Source organism: Panthera tigris, chromosome E3 (assembly GCF_018350195.1).
Source record: "Panthera tigris isolate Pti1 chromosome E3, P.tigris_Pti1_mat1.1, whole genome shotgun sequence".
NCBI classification, from domain to species: Eukaryota; Metazoa; Chordata; class Mammalia; order Carnivora; family Felidae; genus Panthera; species Panthera tigris.
Window position 1 is genome coordinate 9,026,447 of NC_056675.1, and position 17,500 is coordinate 9,043,946.

At 60.3% G+C, this 17,500-nt stretch overlaps 3 protein-coding genes across 4 annotated transcripts; 1 reads left to right on the forward strand and 2 right to left on the reverse strand.

The window, feature by feature from the left end:
* Positions 1-43: 43 nt before the first annotated feature.
* ALKBH4 (alkB homolog 4, lysine demethylase) lies at positions 44-6,507 on the reverse strand. The gene is made up of 3 exons (XM_007074002.3): positions 6,322-6,507; positions 3,733-3,930; positions 44-990 (listed from the first exon to the last, which is right to left on the reverse strand). Exons 1-3 carry the CDS (start codon positions 6,442-6,444, stop codon positions 403-405), a joined length of 909 nt encoding a protein of 302 aa, XP_007074064.2. The 5' UTR covers positions 6,445-6,507; the 3' UTR covers positions 44-402.
* Positions 6,508-6,582: 75 nt separating this feature from the next.
* LRWD1 (leucine rich repeats and WD repeat domain containing 1) lies at positions 6,583-13,330 on the forward strand. Of its 2 annotated transcripts, none has more exons than XM_042971012.1 (15): positions 6,583-6,766; positions 7,380-7,614; positions 7,715-7,831; positions 8,289-8,429; positions 8,669-8,773; positions 9,033-9,155; positions 9,243-9,357; positions 9,555-9,664; positions 9,858-10,065; positions 10,570-10,642; positions 10,724-10,867; positions 12,150-12,241; positions 12,630-12,785; positions 12,874-12,986; positions 13,067-13,330. In XM_042971012.1, exons 1-15 carry the CDS (start codon positions 6,687-6,689, stop codon positions 13,205-13,207), a joined length of 1,953 nt encoding a protein of 650 aa, XP_042826946.1. In that variant the 5' UTR covers positions 6,583-6,686; the 3' UTR covers positions 13,208-13,330. The 2 variants fall into 2 exon arrangements, with proteins under 2 accessions (XP_042826946.1, XP_042826947.1); XM_042971013.1 differs by having other exon boundaries at positions 10,727-10,867.
* A 278-nt stretch (positions 13,331-13,608) lies between these two features.
* POLR2J (RNA polymerase II subunit J) lies at positions 13,609-17,105 on the reverse strand. The gene is made up of 4 exons (XM_042971017.1): positions 16,987-17,105; positions 15,784-15,873; positions 14,403-14,577; positions 13,609-13,814 (listed from the first exon to the last, which is right to left on the reverse strand). Exons 1-4 carry the CDS (start codon positions 17,037-17,039, stop codon positions 13,779-13,781), a joined length of 354 nt encoding a protein of 117 aa, XP_042826951.1. The 5' UTR covers positions 17,040-17,105; the 3' UTR covers positions 13,609-13,778.
* Positions 17,106-17,500: the final 395 nt, after the last annotated feature.

Genomic DNA, 17,500 nt, shown 5'->3' on the forward strand with positions numbered 1-17,500 from the left:
ATTCTGTTCTCCAACTCGCTTCCCAAATGAAAGGACTGGAGAATGGGCTATCAGGGAACTTCATTAAGAGCGAGGGATAAAGGAGAAAACGGTTTCAAGTGGTACCAACGTGTTTAAGCTCAAACGATCCCACTGCCCTCAAACTGTGACAAGCCACACAGGTGGCCGCGGTGCGGGTCAAACAGGACTGACCCGAGGCACATTCCCATCACAACCAGCTCCCGGGCAGGGCTCACGCTGTCGTGATGTCAGGGTGCTGAGCAGTCTTCTCTGAAAAGCTAATCGGCTGGGGAGAAAGCCCCTTGTGCTGGGCTTCCCGCCCTTCCGTCCTGGCAGGCAGTCAACTCTGGAGCCGGCGCCCTGGCCAGGCCCAGCGCCAGCTCCCGGCCCCAGGGAGGTGGCTCACATAGGTCTCCCTTGAAAGGAGAGAGAGATCTGCAGGAGTTCCTGCCCCAGTTCTTGCTGCCTCCCGCCGGGACGGAACTCGGCCGACAGCTCCCTGAAGGTGGCGCACACGCGGCGGGCCTCGATGTGTCTGCGGTGGATGGCGTGTTTCCACTGGTGCCGCGCGGCACCCGTGAGCACGAGCAGAGAGCGGCGGGGCAAGGGGACGGCCACCTCCACCTCCTGGCACAGGACGGACCTGCTGGGAGCCATCACACCCTCCACCAAGGCCTCCGGGAAGCCGGATGGGGCCAGACAGAGCAGCAGGCTGCCGGGCGCCTCCCGGGACATGGACAGCACGGTCGGGGACAGGAGGTTGAGGCTCACCAGCCGCTCCCCCCACAGCCAGGCGTCGTCCAGGTGGGGGTCGATGGCCGAGCCCCGCTCAGGGCAGTAGTCCAGGTTACACTGCTCCACGGGCCGGAAGTCCTCTAGGATGGGGTACAGGCCCATCCTCCGCACCACCTCCCGGCTGAAGCTGGGGAGGCCTCTGAAGCCAGCGGTCTTTAGCTTCTGTTTCCTAAAGTTGACTTTGGGGCCATAGTCCTGAAGGGGGTGGACAAAAAAGAAGCAGAGAAGCGTCTTGAGTGTATAGGAATGGCTATCACAGACCAGGGCTGAAGAATCCGATCGCGGTGACCAAGACAAGCAAAAACTCCTGACTCCGTGGATCAGGATCTGGCTCTCCAGCAGCAGGAGGCCTGCACCAATGACAAAGAGCCAACACTCAGACGTTGGTAAACGGAGAAAATAAAGCAGGAAAAGGACGTGATGTGCTCAGGGGGATGTCTTAGACTACGTGCCCCCGAAAGCAGAGCTAAAGACAGAAGGCCCATATGCAGGTAGGGTGTTTTGGGACGGGAGACCAAGGGGTCGGGATGTGGGTAGAAGGAGCGGCGAGGGAAGGTGGGCTAGCCCAAGGCAGCCTCATCAAGCTGATCGAAGCTGGGGATCAGAACCACGAGAGAGAAGTTAGCACACAGCCCAGGAGTCAAAACTCCCAGCTCCACGCCCAGTCCCAAAAACGCGGCCATGCAGACACTTGCCACGTGGGCATTCAAAGCGGCACTAGGGCACAATGGCCAGAAAGCGGAAACAACCCAGTGTCCGCAATCGGACAAGTGGATGAAGCAATGGTGGCAGAGCCACACAACAGAGGAGCTGTCTGTCCAGCCGCAAACAGTGTAGCACCGACACAGGCCGACGTTATGGTCAGTGAGAGAAGCCGACACAAAAGGCCACATGTGACACAATCCCATTTGCATGAAATATCCAGAACAGGCAAATCCAGAAAGAAAGTAGATTAGCGGTTGCCAGGGGACAGGGGAACGGGGAGCGTCTGCTAATGGGTACAGGTTGCCTCTGGGGTGATGGGCACGTTCCAGAAGTAAGGCAGTGGAGATGGCTGTGTGATATTATGAATATACCAAAACAAACCGTACGTGTTAAATGGGCAGATTTTACAGTGTGTGGGTTCTATCTAAAAAAAATAACCCCAAAACAAGTGTTAGGGAGGAGGCCTCTAGAATACACCTCAGACCTGTGGCCCAAGGGATGAGCATTTATCCACCGCCTCCTGCCCCCTGCAGTCCCCCTCTAGTGGAGGGGGGCACTGTCTGGTGGAAAGGTCTTTCTCCTGCCGGCTTTGGCACGTCTGGGTGGCTGGGTCCCCCGGGCGGTGGCAGGCTAGAAGGGAGGGCTTGACGCTGGAGCCTCTCAGGAGTACCGAGCAGGCTGCTGTAGGGACATCCCAGGAGCACCAAGCAGCAGGGGAAGCCCAGGCTGGGGCGGAAGGCCTGGTGGGTTTGTAGCAGAGCAGTGAGTCCATCTGAGGGGGCGTCAATGGGGGTCACCTTCCTCTCCAGTGGAAAGTGACAGAAGAGGGGTAAGGGAAGCTCCTGTGGGAATCCCAGTGACAGAACTGGGGGCTGGGACCTAAGGGGGTGGCAGTGGTAGGGGTGCTGTGTTCTCAGATCCCGAGTGTGTTTGAAGGAAGAGAGCTGACGGGGATTACCAATGAGACACAGCGAGGAATCTGGAAAGCTCCACGGTTGCCAGCCTGAGCAGATGGAAGCTGGAATTTGCCAAGGTGGGGACACTACAGGGGGGTATGGGGGGGGGATGAAGACTCAAAGCTCAGTTCAGGTCTGACAAATAGGAGAAGCCGGCCAGAGACACGAACGTGGGAGTCGCAAACACACACTCGTGTCAGAGCCGTGACTCATGGAGCCCGGCGAGGGGGCGTCTGGAAGAGAAGAGGCTCCAGGACTGAGCCTGAAAGTCGGCCACAGGGTTTAGGGCGCAGAGGCCGGGATGGAAGTGCTGAGTACAGTAAGCGGAGCAGGAGGAGAGGGGCTGGAGACGGAATAAACAACTCTTCTGAGGAATCGGGCCGCAGAGGAGAGAGCTAGAGCTTACTGGCAGCCTGGCGGAAAAGACCCAGTTGAGGCAAAACTAATGTCGAGAGCGAGGGGAGCAACACCCGCCAGCATCTTCTGAGTCAGAGGGGGCTCGGTGGAGAGCCGGCGGCGGCGGGGGAAGGGAAGGTTTGGAAGGAGAGCCGCAGAAGGGCCACCTTGGGGGAGGTTGGCATGACCTCCAGAGCAGGACGGCCCAGCTCAGGGTTGGAGAGCCAGGGCTGGGAGGCGCCCAGCGAGAGGAGCCAGACTTGATGGGGGCTGTGGTTTAGCGGAAGGAGGATAGCGAGGGACGAAAGGGCACAGGAGCAGCAGAGGAAGTGGTGTGATAACTCGCCGGGCACCGAAGTGGGGACGGAAAAGCCCACGGGAGGGGGAGGGAAGGAGAGAAGGCGGCCGATGGATGGCTCTCAGGTCCCGGCCGACAAGGCTGCAGAAAAGAGGGGCTGTCATTCCTGACAAAGAGGAGGCCCAGGACTCGGAGGCCCAAGTGTCTCAAAACGGATGGGGAGAGGACTTCGGGGGGAAGGCGAGCGGCGGCCTTCCAGAAACCCTCTGAGCTGGGCACCAGTCTGCCTTACGGCCCCGCCTCACCGAGTCTGGTGCGTCTGGGGAAGCGGAGCAGGCTGGGCCCGCCTCTGCCCCTCCCTCCGGCACACCCACGCCCCAGCTGCCAGAGCCCCAAGGTCAGAGGAGCCCGCCCCCTAGCGGCCCTGGTGAGGGGGTGTCACGGGTTGTGGCTGCCGAGAGAGGCGCTGGGAGGGAGGTGAGCAAGGCACGGGGCAAGGAGTGTGCAGGGGCCCGGCAGGGTGACTCCTCTCTGACCAGCCAGCCTGGCCCTCCTGGAGTCCCCGGCTCTGGGCCGTCCTACCTGCTTCCTCCGTCCAGACTGGGAGAGCTTCCAAGGCTCCCGGTCCATCAGCTGTACCATCTCAGCTTCTTCCTCCCGGGTCACGAAGTCCTCTATCAGCGTCACACCGGGGAACGGGAAGGCCCAGCCTTCAAAGTCAGACTCCTCAGCCCCCACGGCCCAGCCAGTGTCAGAGTAGTAAATGAAGCGGTGTGTTTTCTGCAAAAGAAAGACGAGGGACCTGGAGCCGCCGAAGCCCTTCCTCACTGTGTGTGCACCTTCCGGAGGCCCCTTCTTAGGAGCGGCCCCTGCCGAGAGCTTCTCCCTCCCCTGGTGCCACTTTGGGAAGCAGCTGGAGTCCAGACTAGGCTGAGAGAGGCAGTGATGCAGAAGCCCTGCCTGGGGCCCTCTCCTTTGTCACATTCCTCAGCTGTAGGTGGGAAGAGCATCCATGTAACCATTTTCTGTTCTGTTTTAAAGATGGGGTGACCCAGGACGAATGAAGTTAAGGAACCGGCTGAAGGCTACACAGCCCAAGGCTGCCCGCGAGTTCACACTGTTCTAGCATCACTGTGGGGTGTCTGTCTCCTGCTCTCCCCAGCGTCTAAAGGAAAGGACCCCGGAGCTGTTCAGAGGGCGAGCATGTTGGACAGCTAGAGGCAGAGGTGGGGAGGACTCCGGGCCCGGCCCTCCTCTGTGGTTGCACAGGCACTGCCTCAATCTCCCTTCGAAGGAGAGAACTTGCCAGTCATCCTGGAGGAGTGCCCGGCTGACCCCCTCCTGCTGCAGTGCCTTCAGAATCTGCCCCAGGTTTCGGCCAGAGGCCATCCTGGTCCCAGACAGCCCCCGGCCAATGACTCAGCGCAGGTCTGGCTTTTCATACCCAACATGGGACTCCTCTACCAGTCAAGTCTGCTCCGGAGCTCCCAGCTGGGTTGGCCATGACTCTGTCCCAGCGGTGTGGCGGCACGAAGCCCTCCCTGCCCAATTAATTCTGCTCCCTCCCCTTTTGCATTTCATGGCCGTTGCTACCCACCCCATTGTCCTCTGTCTTCTAGCACTTCACACGGACACGTTACAGTTAGGGAGCCATCCTGGACCTTCTGCTCATCCCACAGACATCAAGTTGAGCAGGTGCTACCCCACAGTGCCCTGTGTCTCCACACCCATGGTCACAGGCAAAGTTCAGACTTTTGGCACTTTTCACGCTTTAATTGCGGTAAGAAAAAAAAAAAGTATATATATGTACACATGCACATGTACGTATATGTACACATGTAAGTATATATGTATATATATATATATACATATATACACATATATACATACAATATATATATATATATATATATATATATATATATATAAAACGTTTTCACCGCCTTCACCAAACCTTCACGTTGTGCACCCATCTCCAGCATTTTTTCATCACGTAAAAGCAAACCTCTGCACCCATTAAACCACAACTCCTTCTTTTCCCCCAGGCCCAGGCACCCATCATTCCACTTTCTGACTCTAAGAATCTGATTACTCTCTGAACCTCATGTAAGTGGAATCCTACAACATTTACCCTTTTGTGACTGACATTTCAGTCAGTATAATGACCTCAGGATTCATTCATGTTGTGTCAGAATGCCCTTCCCTTTTAAGGTGCATAATATTCTACTGTACATATTGTGTCACATTTTGTTTATCCACTCATCCACTGATGGATGCTTACATCGCTTCCACTTTTTAGCTACTGGGAATGAGGCTGCTGTGAGTGCGGGTGTACAAATCTCTCTTCAAGTGTCTGCTTTCAATTCTTTTGGGTGTCTACCCAGAATTGCTAGATCATACAGTAATTCTACTCTTAATTTACTGAGGAATCACCATACTGTTTCCCACTGACCCTTCCAAGCTTTTGCCAGGGACACCGTGACAGTTTCTTCCTTGGCTTCCCAGGGTCCATACTTTCCTATCCTCCCCTCCCCCTCCCAGGATCTTTCTAAAACTCACGTGTTAACTTCCTTTAAAACCCTCAGCAGCTCTCCATGGCCCTCGGGACAAATCCAGGCTATCCAGCAGCCACACACAGAGCCCTCTGTGATCAGGCCCCACTGACCATCCCCCCAAGCATCACCCTCCTTCCAAACACACGCACCTACCCCAGGCCTTTATCTAAGCAGCTCCCCCAGTGGAAATGTCCTCGCCCACCTCAAAGGTTCTAAGTACTTTTTCATTAATTAACTGGAATTAATTTCCTCCTTGCCCACTTCTGCCCAACGGTTTCTAGGACCTTCGCCTTGCCTGGTTTTCGGCATCCTTTCCTCTTTACGGTTCGTCTCCCCACTCCGTGAAGCTCCTGGCCCCACGGGGGTTACGTGGAGGTCCGCTGTCACACTACCCCCCACCCCCAGGGCTCAGAGGGGAGTTGCAGTCAGATGGCACCCACTCCAGCCCCTTCCCCAATCCAAACCCCCCTCAAAGCACTCATCTGATCCTGCAACGCCCCCACGGCGAGGGTCTCTGACACGGGTTGAACCGGGGCCCATCTTCGTAGCCAGTTTGGGCCTCAGTTTCCCTATCTGAAGAAGGGAGTTATGGCACGGCCCCTCCCCCAACCCTCACCTGCGGGGGGTGCTGCCAGGGCGGGTCACCTCCGCGCTGCCGCTCGCAGATCAGACAGGTCCGGATGCCCTTGCAGCCGCATTCCCGGAGGACTTCGGGGGCCGCCACCGCCGCAGCCGCCATCGCCGCGTCCTGGCGGCCAAAGCGCAGGCGCGGGGCCGCGGGGGCCGCTGGGAGTCGTAGTCAGCCCGCGGGGCACGAGGTCCGCCGGGCCGCTTCCTTCCGGTCGTCGCCAGCGACGGGCTCGCGCGGCGCCGCCTCCAGAGCTCCGCCAGCCGCGGACGTTAACTTCGGTCTCCCGGAGGCACGGACTCGGCCGGACGCCGGTGCCGCCGACCGGCCAGCGCGGGTCGCGTCTCTTCGCCATGGGCCCCCTCTCGGCGCGGCTGCTCATGCAGCGGGGGCGTCCCAAGAGCGACCGGCTGGGGAAAATCCGGAGCTTGGAGTAAGAGGCGGGCCGGGGGCGACGGGGGTCCGCCGGGGTGGGGGGGGGGGGCGGGGGACACACAGCCCGCCACCCGGGCCTGCGTCGCCCGCTGGGAGTGAAGAAAGTCTGCGACCCATGCCCACTCCCTCCCTGGCCCCGTTATCGCCTTGTCGGTTAGGCGGAGGCTGATCACTCGGGCCAAACTCAGGGCTGCCGTTATGAGAGGGGCCGGCTGGGCCCTGAGTGGCCTTTTCCCTGAAGGGGGCCCGGGCTTAGGGGGAGACAGTCCTGCAGAAAGGGTATTGAGCAACCTGTTGAGCTAATTCCCGAGGCCCAGGGCAGCACAGAGGAGTTCCCATAGAGGATGAGGGAAAGCGTTCTGGAGGTGCCAGCTGTACTCAGTTGTAAAGTAGTTACTAGATTTTAAGAAGGAAAAGCTGTGCATGAAGGTGATCCTCTGCTGGAAAAGGCTTCGGAGGCACCCTGGACTGTCCTGGGGGGGGGGGTCTCCCCTCCTCTCCCCCTCCCCTCCTCTCCCCCTTCCCTCCCCTCCTCTCCCCCTCCCCTCCTCTCCCCCTCCCCTCCTCTCCCCCTCCCCTCCCCTGAGCCCTCCCTGTCTGCCCCCACCCAGCTTGTCTGGCCTGAAGCTGCTCTCGGAGCACTTGGACCCCAAGCTCCTGAGCCGCTTGACGCAGCTGCAAGAGCTGGACCTTTCCAACAACCAGCTGGAGACGCTGCCCGCCAATCTGGGCCTGTCCCACCTGCGCATCCTCCGCTGCGCCAACAACCAGCTGGGAGACGTCACTGCCTTGTGTCAGTTCCCGCAGCTTGAGGAGCTGAGCCTGGAAGGCAACCCCTTCCTGACTGTAAGTAGGGTACCCCCTCCCCCACCTGCCCCGCACCCAGGGCCGGCACGCTTGGGCTGAGCCACAGGTGGACACTGAGCCACTCTCCCTCATCCCCCAGGTCAGTGACAACCTGAAAGTCTCCTTTCTCCTGCCCAAGCTCCGTAAGGTCAATGGCAAGGATGCTTCCTCCACTTCCTCTCAGGTGGAGAACCTAAACCGGGAGCTGACCAGCAGGGTAAGGGAGCCAGCAGGCTTCTCTGGTGTTTGGAAACGCTTGGGGACCTTGAGGAATGAGCAACACTGGGGGGACCCCGAGTGGGGGTCACGGGAGTGCTCTGCCCTGATACTGAGTGGCCTTTAGGTCCTAGCCTGACATGTTGCTCTGAGCCTGGCTGTGGTGCTTGGTCTCTCGTCCTGAGAGGTCTGGCTCTCCAGGTGTGGGGGCGGGGCCCGGCCAGGGAGGCTAAGACACTTTCAAGTAACCTTACTCTGGGCCAGCTTCTCCTTGGGGCTGTTGCTCACGTGTGGGTTGTTTAGGACTGCGTATGCTGCAGCTAAGAAGGCTGTGGTTCAGGGAGACTTCCAGGAGACAGTGAGGTGGAGACACTTGGGGCCAGAAGATTGGATGCAGAGGTTCCACGGAGGGTCCAGGAGATCTGGGGTGGGCTTGAATCTGGTCCCTCTGGTGGCAGGTCACCGCTCACTGGGAGAAGTTCATGGCCACACGGAGCCCAGAGGAGGAGGCAGAGAAGGCCCAGGCTGACTTTGTGAAGTCCGCAGTCAGGAACGTCCGCTATGGGCCGGAGTCCCTCAGCGAGTTCACCCAGTGGCGGGTATGGCCTCACCCTGCTGTGCTGGGAGTTGGTTCTCCCAGATCCTCTATGGCTCCCATGCCTTCAACGGCCCTGGAAGCCTCTGGCCATAAGGATTTATGGGAGAGTGGCATGGGTCAGGGAAGGCTGACTTAATGGTTGCATGGGAAGCACAGGCTGTTTGTCCCAGCAGTTGGGGAGGGGCTGGGGGCCCCTAGGACTGCATGTACCCAGCTTCCTGATGTCCCGGTCCCACATAGGTGCAGATGATTTCTGAGGCGCTGGTGGCCTCTGGTGGGACCCAGGTGCATGAGACCGGCATCCCGGAGAGGCCTTCAAAAGCTACAGCCGCCCAGGAGCCCAGGGTAGGTGTATCATGCAGCTCTCAAGGCTCCACAGGCCTGTCTTGGCCTTTCCCGCCTAGGGAGACTAGAGGAGGGAAGGGGAGGGGTCCTGGAAATGAGCCCAGGAGATGGCCTCTGATGGCTGGGCGAGTTCAAGCTGACCTTGGGCCAACCCTGGCTTTCTACGCCCGTGGGAGAGTGATGCAGAGGAAGGAAGCCCTGGGCAGATGGGCCCATGGTCACCAGGCTCTTCTCAGCCCAGCCTTGACCCCCTCCACAGGCCAGACCGATGGCCTTGAAACGGTCGGGTGACGTCTCACTCAGCTTGTCTCCCAGCAAGCGGGGATGCCCCTCCCCACCGGCCCACGTGAAGGGCAGCCCCATGGGCTCTGATGGCAGCCAGGTAAGCTCGCAGGGGCCAGGAAGCAGCTGGGCAGCTGGCAGGGAGTGAGGGCTGGGGCAGCTGTGAACCCCACCTCTGCCCCCACAGCCTGCCCTGGACCTGGAGCCCCTGCACTTTCTGCAATGTCACAGCAAGAACAACAGCCCTCGGGACCTGGAGACCCAGCTCTGGGCCTGCGCCTTCGAGCCGGCCTGGGAGGAGGGTACATCCTTGTGGGGCAGGCAGGGCCAGGGTGACAGCCAAGGGAACGAGCAGGAACAAGCTTTCTGGTCAGGGGGCCGCCTCGGTGGATGGGGGACCTGCGAGAGACAGCTCATGAAGTGTCGTCAAGGCCAGGAAGGAGCTGCTGGGGCAAACCTCACAGGAAACGCTTTTACTTAGGCTGACCCCTCACGACAGGGCAGGCAGGGGCCACATCACAGACCGTGGCCACGTGTGGCGGGGAGGCCGTGTGTGTGATAGACTGCCAGACGGGCATCGTACTGCACAAGTACAAGGCGCCTGGCGAGGTGAGTGCCGGGGCCCTGCTCGTGCGGGACTGTGGGCAGAGTGCCGGGGTTGGGGGCCCGGGCTCGGCCACCCGCTCGCTCGGTGACTCTGTTCTGCCGGGCTTCAGTACCGCAGGCCTGACCTTGCAGGCACTGTGCGCACGTAGCCCTGCCCCTTAGTGATGCCCTCTCCCTCCCCCCCTCCCCCCCACAGGAGTTCTTCTCGGTGGCCTGGACAGCCCTGACAGTGGTCACGCAGGCAGGCCACAAGAAGCGCTGGAGTGTGCTGGCGGCTGCAGGCCTGCGGGGCCTGGTCCGGCTGCTGCACGTGCGTGCTGGGTTCTGCTGCGGAGTCATCCGGGCCCACAAGAAGGCCATCGCCACCCTCTGCTTCAGCCCCACCCACGAGACCCACCTCTTCAGTAAGACCCTCTCCCACACCCCTGAGGTGTCCCCAGCACCCAGACGCCTCAGTGCGCCCTCCCCAGCACGGTAGGGAGCTCCTGCGGCTGGCGGGCTTCATGGCTGGCACCACGCTCTGCTCTGGCCGTAGTAGAAACAGCGTGGCTTTGCGGACGACTGACAGGGCGTCAGATCCTGGCTTTGCCCCCAGCTGCTCCATGGCCTTGAAGCTTTCCCACAGGCTGGGCCGCTCTGTGACCTGGGTGGACACCCCTGCCCCCCAAGAGTGGTAAGCCAGACAAGGGTGATGTGTGAGCAGAGGCCTAAGAAGATGGCTGCCTGCCTTGGGGCACGTTAGATTAGGGCGAGGTAGGCAGCGTAGGCACTCGAGCCCTCCGTGGCCCAGCTGTGGCCCGGCCTGCCTCAGGCTGGCCTTGCGACCACGGCCTCAGCCTGGAATGGAGCCCGCGGGAGGGAGCAGGGCCTCCTCAGAGCCGCCTCTCCCCTTCCCATCTCCTGCCCAGCGGCCTCTTATGACAAGCGGATCATCCTCTGGGACGTCGGGGTGCCCAACCACGATTATGAATTCCAGGCCAGGTGATGACGCTGAGGGGCGGGGTGGAGGGGGGCGGGGCGCCGACACAGGGCCGCGGCCTCACACTCTTCCCCACCTGCCAGCAGCCAGCTGCTCACGCTCGATGCGGCCTCCATTCCGCTGCGCCTCTGCCCTGTGGCGTCCTGCCCGGAGGCCTACCTGCTGGCTGGCTGCGAGGGTGGCTGCTGCTGCTGGGACGTGCGGCTGGACCAGCCTCAGAAGAGGAGGTGAGGCCGGCCCGGGAGGCCTCAAAAGCCTGGCCGCGGCCAGTCCAGACGTCTGACCCTGAGTGGGTCTGCCGGGGGTGGTGCCCAAGCTGTGCCCCGTTCTGGGCAGCCAGAGGCTGTTTTCGGGGGCCTCTTCCCAAGTCTGGTCTGTCCTCACCTCCTGCCAGTCTCTCAAGGAAAGCCTCGTGACCCATTCCTTCCCTGGTGTTCTGTGGGGGGGGGGACTGGGCCGGGTCACTTCTCTGAGCCGTGATCACCTCACCTTCGAGGGCAATGGGGAGGCGCAGGGCTCATCTGTACCACCCGGTAGGCCAGAGACTGAGCTCAGCATAGCATCCCTGCCCTTGCGGGGCCCACAGCCTTGTGGCGGAGACGGGCATTAAAAAAGATGGCCCGTTACCCCCAAGGTGTGAGGTCAGGTGCAAAGGAAGACTAAGGTACCATGTGAGCCTAGCAGGGAGTCAGGCAGAGCGGGGAGGTGCTCACACAGAGGCAGCAGTCTGTGCACAGGGTGGGGACAGCTGGCTGACCTGGGAGGTCTGGCCCAGCTTGGGAAGCTGGAGATGGCACAGGAGGTGGTGAGGTTGCTCGGGCTGGGGCCACTGGCCGTCGGCCCCGGTAAGATTGTGAATTTTGTCCTAAATGCAGTCGATGGCCTGGGAAGAACCTTAGAGGTGGGTGACAGGAGCGAGGCAGCTGCTACATGGAGGCAAATCCCAGAAGCTTCAGCACAGGCTGGAGCAGTTGTCCGGCCCTGTGCCACACCTGGTTAAGCCCTGGGCCTGCCCCCTACCCTTTGCCCACCCACATCTGTCTGGGGTCCAAGCCCTGTGGTGGCCCACGCCTCAGATGGGTCTGCTGCTCCTCAGCCGCCTATCTGGCTCCAGGTGGCACGGGGACCGTGGGCAGCTGCCGGGCGGCCTTTCCAAGCAGCGTCGACCCCATACACTTCTCAGCTTGGAAAAGTGCAGCAGCCGCTTCCCACCACCTTCTGGCTCCTGGCACTGGCCCAGAACTGCCTGCCTCACCCCTGCCTCCGGACCTTTCCCGGCCCCGCCCCCCAGGACGGGGCGGGAGAACCAGCCCCTCCTGCTCCTGAGTTCCCACCACCTGTGGCTGTGTCCCCAGAGGTGCTGGCTCCCCTTCCAGGGCAAAGCCGAACCCCTCCAGGGCCCGGGACAGATCTCGTCGCATCTCCTAGTTGGGGCAGAGGGCACGTCTAGAGGCACACGGCTCCTGTCCGTGCAGGGGTAGCTGACCGGCATCTGCTGCTGCCCCGCAGGGTGTGTGAGGTGGAGTTTGTCTTCTCCGAGGGCTCGGAGGCACCGGGGCGGAGAGTGGACGGGCTGGCGTTTGTGAATGAGGATGTCGTGGGTGAGTGAGCCCTGCTCAGGGACAGCCTGGCTTCCTGAGAACCAAGGATAGGCCCTGGTAGGGCCTTTGTGGGTCGCTTCTCCCTGGGCTGGGTGTTTTGGTTTAAAATTTTTTTATTTTGAGAGCGAGCACAAGCGGGAGAGGGGCAGAGAGGAGAGACAGAATCCCAGGCAGGCACTGCACCATCAGTGCAGAGCCCGACGTGGGGCTCAAACTCCCCAACTGCGAGATCGTGACCTGGGCTGAGATTAAGAGTCGGATGCTTAACCGACTGAGCCACTCAGGCGCCCCTCCCCGGGCTGGGGTTTAGGGGCTCCTGAGGGGTCCCCGCTATGCAACAGAAGTGTTTGTGGAGAGGGCCCCCCCCAACCCCAGTTCTCGCCCGCAGCCTCCAAGGGGAACAGCCTGGGCACCATCTGCCTGTGGAGCTGGAGCCAGACGTGGGTGGGCCGAGGCAAGCAGTCCACACTAGCGGTGGTGGTCCTGGCTCGGCTGCAGTGGTCACCCACCAAGCTGGCCTACTTCTCGCTCAGCACCTGTCCTGGTGAGCCCCCCGACCCCGCTGCCCCATCCCGCCCTCCACCTCCCGGAGCTCTGCCCCACCTTCGATCTCAACGTGTGTGTCCTGGCAGATGAGGGCATCGTGCTGTGTGGAGACGAGGAGGGCAACGTGTGGGTCTACGACGTCAGGCACATCCTGACCCAGCAGCCTCCACTGCCGGCAGCTCCGCAGGCCCCGACGCAGGTAGGCACCGCGTGTCCCTCTCCTGCCGCCGGGACTGCCGTGTAGGAAGCGGGAGCCCAACCCCCCTCTCTTCCCCCCAGATCCTTAAGTGGCCCCAGCCCTGGGCCCTCGGCCAGATGGTGACCAAGACCATGGTGAACACAGTGGTGGCCAACCCCACCTTTACCTACCTCACCGCTCTGACAGACTCCAATATCGTGGCCATCTGGAAGAGACCGTAGCCAGAGCAGGGCCTCCTGCCTGTCGCGGAGCACCAGGGACACAGCTTAACTTATTCAGCTTTGGGGCTAATGACAGGGAGCTTTTTATCGGCGAATGTTTTTATTAAAGTCTCTACTGTTTAAGAGAAGACTGGAGAGCGGTTTGTGGCCCCGTCTGGCATTCCTAGTCTCAGACGGGCAGGCGGGCCTGGCAGCTGAGGGTCTCCTGGAAGCACTGCCTCCCTGGCCGCCCCCCAGCTTTGCAGTTGTTGGTCTAGAATGAGGGATCGCGCCACCTTCTCAGACAAAACTGAGTCTTCCACTCTGAAATACAGCCCCAGAGTAACCGTGCAAGAGTCTACCTCCGTGGAGCCTCGCAACCCACGTGCTGTGTGGTCACCTTGCTTTAGCCCACATCCAGGTCTCTTCCTGCCACACTTTTATTTGGAAGGTAAAACAGACTCTATGTACATACACATTGGCTCTGGAGGGAGGGGCTCACCAGGATGTCCCCGAAGCTGGGGAAGCAGCTCTCTACTTGGGGCCTGGAGAAGGTTCCAGTGCAGGTGCCAAGCAAGACCCCTCCAGCTTTCTATTCGATGCCTTCTTGCTTGTCTTTGATGGCCACCTGAGCAGAGAGGGGCAGCAGCGCACTTAGCCGGAGAGGCCCGGGGCTGGGTGCCGGGAACACAACCCCAGGGTCCCTGACAGAGGTCTGCCAGGGAACTGCCACCCTGGCCCCTCCTGGGAGCCGGGCAGTCAGCAGCGGCCCCACCCCATCTGTGCAGATGACACAGATGTTAAAATCTGACAAGCTGTGGATCTTTCCCGCTCTATCTTGGGTCTAGACTTTGAGCCCCCCCCTGCAGGGACAGGTGTGGCCATCCCCCCTAACTATGGGACCCCCACCCCAGGATGAGCTGCCCCCTCCAGAAATGCCCTGGAAGCAGCCAGGCCTTACAAACCAGAGTAGCCGGCACCACAGAGAAGACTTGGGGGAGGGGCCATAAGAACACCCAAGGAAAGCCTGGAGCCCTCAGTAAGGTCCCACCCATGCATGCAGACAGCAGGCTCCAGACCTCAACCCCATAACCCCTTAGTCCGCACTTGCTCGAGACTATAGTCACATCCCTGCTCTGTCACCACCTGCCCCCAGTGGTTGCGCCGGATGTGGGCACAAGAACATCCCCGCTCCCCTGCACAGCTGGCTCCTCACCCGGAATCGCTCTTCCAGCAGCGAGAGCTCGCTGATGAGGTCTGTGATGGCATTGGTGAAGGCCTCCTGGGGGCTGTAGTCCGGTGTGGTCTGCACCCGAATGATGATCTTGTGCTCCAAGGGGTGGGGGACTTTGTAGCCCGCAAACAGCACCTGGGGGTCCTTCAGCAGCTGTCTGGGACACACAGATGGCCAGTGTGACGCAGGGAGGCTGAGCCTAGCACCCCTGGGGATTACCAGACCTATAACCAAGGAATCTTCCCATTGGGTTGAAACCTATAAGCAAATACAGCCGGGGGCTGACCCCAGGTGGCTCCCTGCTCTTGATTTCCCCAAAAAAATCCTGAAAGAAAACGCTTCGAAGATAGACCACATGGGGAAGCCTCTCATAAACACCTCTGTGGGAATTCCACGTGGTAAGCAGGATTTCCAGAAAACTTCCCTCAGGGGAAGTCAAAAGAGCCCTCCCTAGGCAGCCAGGATTCAGTAAACCAGAACACAAAATACAAAGCCCGGCTTCCAGCCCGATGAGAGCAGTAAAGGCAGCAGGGGGAGAAATCGAAGTCCTCTGGGCAACACGGGCTGGCAGCTGCTGCCCACACACAGAGGGCCCCGTTCTGCAAGGCTGTGGCGAAGTGAACTGAAGCCCGGGGGACGTGCCTCGCCTTGCACGGGAGCGGCGAGGCCCCAGGAGGGCCTGAGCACCACCACCCGGCTCAGGGCAGGACTCGGCCAGAGAGAAGACAGGCGGCCAAGTCCACCTCCTCCTTTCAGCCGGGAGACCGGGCAGGCTCCTGCCCACGGCCTCAAACCTTGGAAAGACCCGGCCTCACCGATAGTGTTTTTCAGCAGTGAAACAAATCCTTGGGCCAGAACAGCAATCGCACCTGGCCGGGATCTCACTGGCGTAAACAAACACCCACCAACCGATATCCGCGCTCTGTCCACAGGGGCGCCAGATCACCACAGCCTCTCTCCCACCTCTTTCCTTTACTCTGTACGTTACAGTCTCTGGCACGTGTTATCTTTGCATGCCAGGTGTTACTGAGGTCACCGTGACAAACCGCGGTGGCCGGGGTGGGGGGGCACTAATCCTGACTGCTGCTCCGTGCCCAGCCCCAAAACACAAGTAGGTCTGCTTTCCTCTGGCTCACTGCACGTTCGCTTCCTTTCCTCAGCTAGACGAGCCAACACAGAAACATGGCTACGTGAACCGACACGGGTCAGTGTCCTTCTGCAGAAAATGCACGTTTACGTGTGAGCTGCCAGAACAAGCACCCAGATCTTCCAGTAGCTCAGAAAGACCAGGAAATCTGGAATTTCTGCTCTGCCTCAGAGAGCCCCCTAAACACTGCCCAAGAGCCTTTGACTTGGAACTTACGATTTAATGATGTTTCCTAGCGTGTGGTCTTCTTTGTTGATGGTGAACAAACAGGCATTGGGTACCTTGGTGTCCTTGTTAATGGTAATCCTAGGAAGAGACGAGAGCAACTGATGGGGAACAGGGTCTCTCCTCCCCCAAGTCTAAACCCTGCCCTTCAACGCTGGCTCAAGTCCTACCTCCTCCTGGAAGCCTTCCTCAATCTCTTCAACCATAAAGACCTCTGACTCAGAGCGCACGGTGGCTACGCCCTGATTCTGCCGGGACCCTCGCCTACTCTGGACTGTTCCTTGTTCCTAAAGCAGAGTTCCTCCACCTTGGCACCACTGGCATTTAAGGGCGGATAGTTCGTTTTTGTCGGGGGCTGTCTTGTACACCGCAGGACACGACCGGTATCCCTGGTCCCTACTCACTAACTGCCAGGAGCACCCCCTTCATGACAATGAAAAATGCAGACACTGCCAAAGCCCCCCTGGGGGGCAAAATGGGCCCCAGTCGACAAACCTTGCTCCCAAGGGAGACTAAGTGGCTGGTAAGGGCTAGACCACAGAGCCCTCCCTGCATGCCAGGCTGTTAAGAGAAGGAAAAGCCGATGCTTAATTGGCTTTCCGTAAATTACCTCGTTAAGCTCCCCTAAGAGAAAATCCTGTGATTGAATACAGCAAGAAGCCCATTTTCCAGAGGAGGCTTCAAGCAGATTAAGTCACTTGCCCAAAGGTATGGAGACGTTAAGTGGGGGATCCAGGAGCCAAGTCCAGTCTGAGACCACGAGACACCCTTCTCCTTCCCCCTGCAGGCAAGGGGTCACCCAGGGTTCCCCACGGGCGAGTGAAGATCGGACTAGAGCCTAGGAGTCATCACTCTGGCTGCATCAGGAGGATGAAAGCGGCGGCCAGGAAGAGAAATGTGGAGGCTGTCGGATCCCAGAGGAAAAGCACTCTGGCATCAGGTACTCTGAGTTCCGATACAGACCGCCACTTCCTGTGTGCCGGGGCAGTTACTCAGCCTCTCTGAGCCTCGGTTTCCTCCTCTGCAGAATGGAGACATTCACCACCGCTCGGCAGGGCAGTCTCAAGTTTGGCGTACGCAGGGCGAAGCGGACGGGACGCCCAGTAAAAGGGGCTTCCGTCCTCCCGGCAGTGGACGAGCCGGAGGAGCCCCAGACTCTGCCCGCGACCCCCGGCCCGCCCCGCCTCCACTTACTTCTTCTCGCCCTCGAAGAGCAAGAACGACTCGAAGGCGGGAGGGGCGTTCATCTTAGCGTCGCAGCCGCCACCACCAGCGCCGGCAGAATCCTACAACACCACCTCTTCCGGGTTAGAGGCTGCTTCCGGGTTACTCCGGCCAGGTCGAACCCGTGTGAAGACCGGCTGATTGCCCCCTATCGGCCCGGAGGATGTACCGCAGGCACGAGAAAAGCCCGTGGGACCGAAGGCGGGGGTGGGGGGGGGGGCTGGAGGTTCTGCGCATGCGTAAACCCGGAGTCGCCTCCGTGTGCTCGTTCCCCTGTGGGCGCGCTTCGGCCCCCACTCGCGGTGCTGGGAGCTGCTCTGCTGGTGCTGAGAGGGCCTCACCGGGCTAAGCGGCACTGTGCCCCTCTCCGCTTCCCCGTGCCCCTTGATCCTTCTTTGGAGATGTGCCCTCGGAGTACCCAGCGAGGCCCTCGAACGGAGGGTGGAGCCAGGGCGCAGTGGTCAGCTGTGGCCGGCGGGGGGCG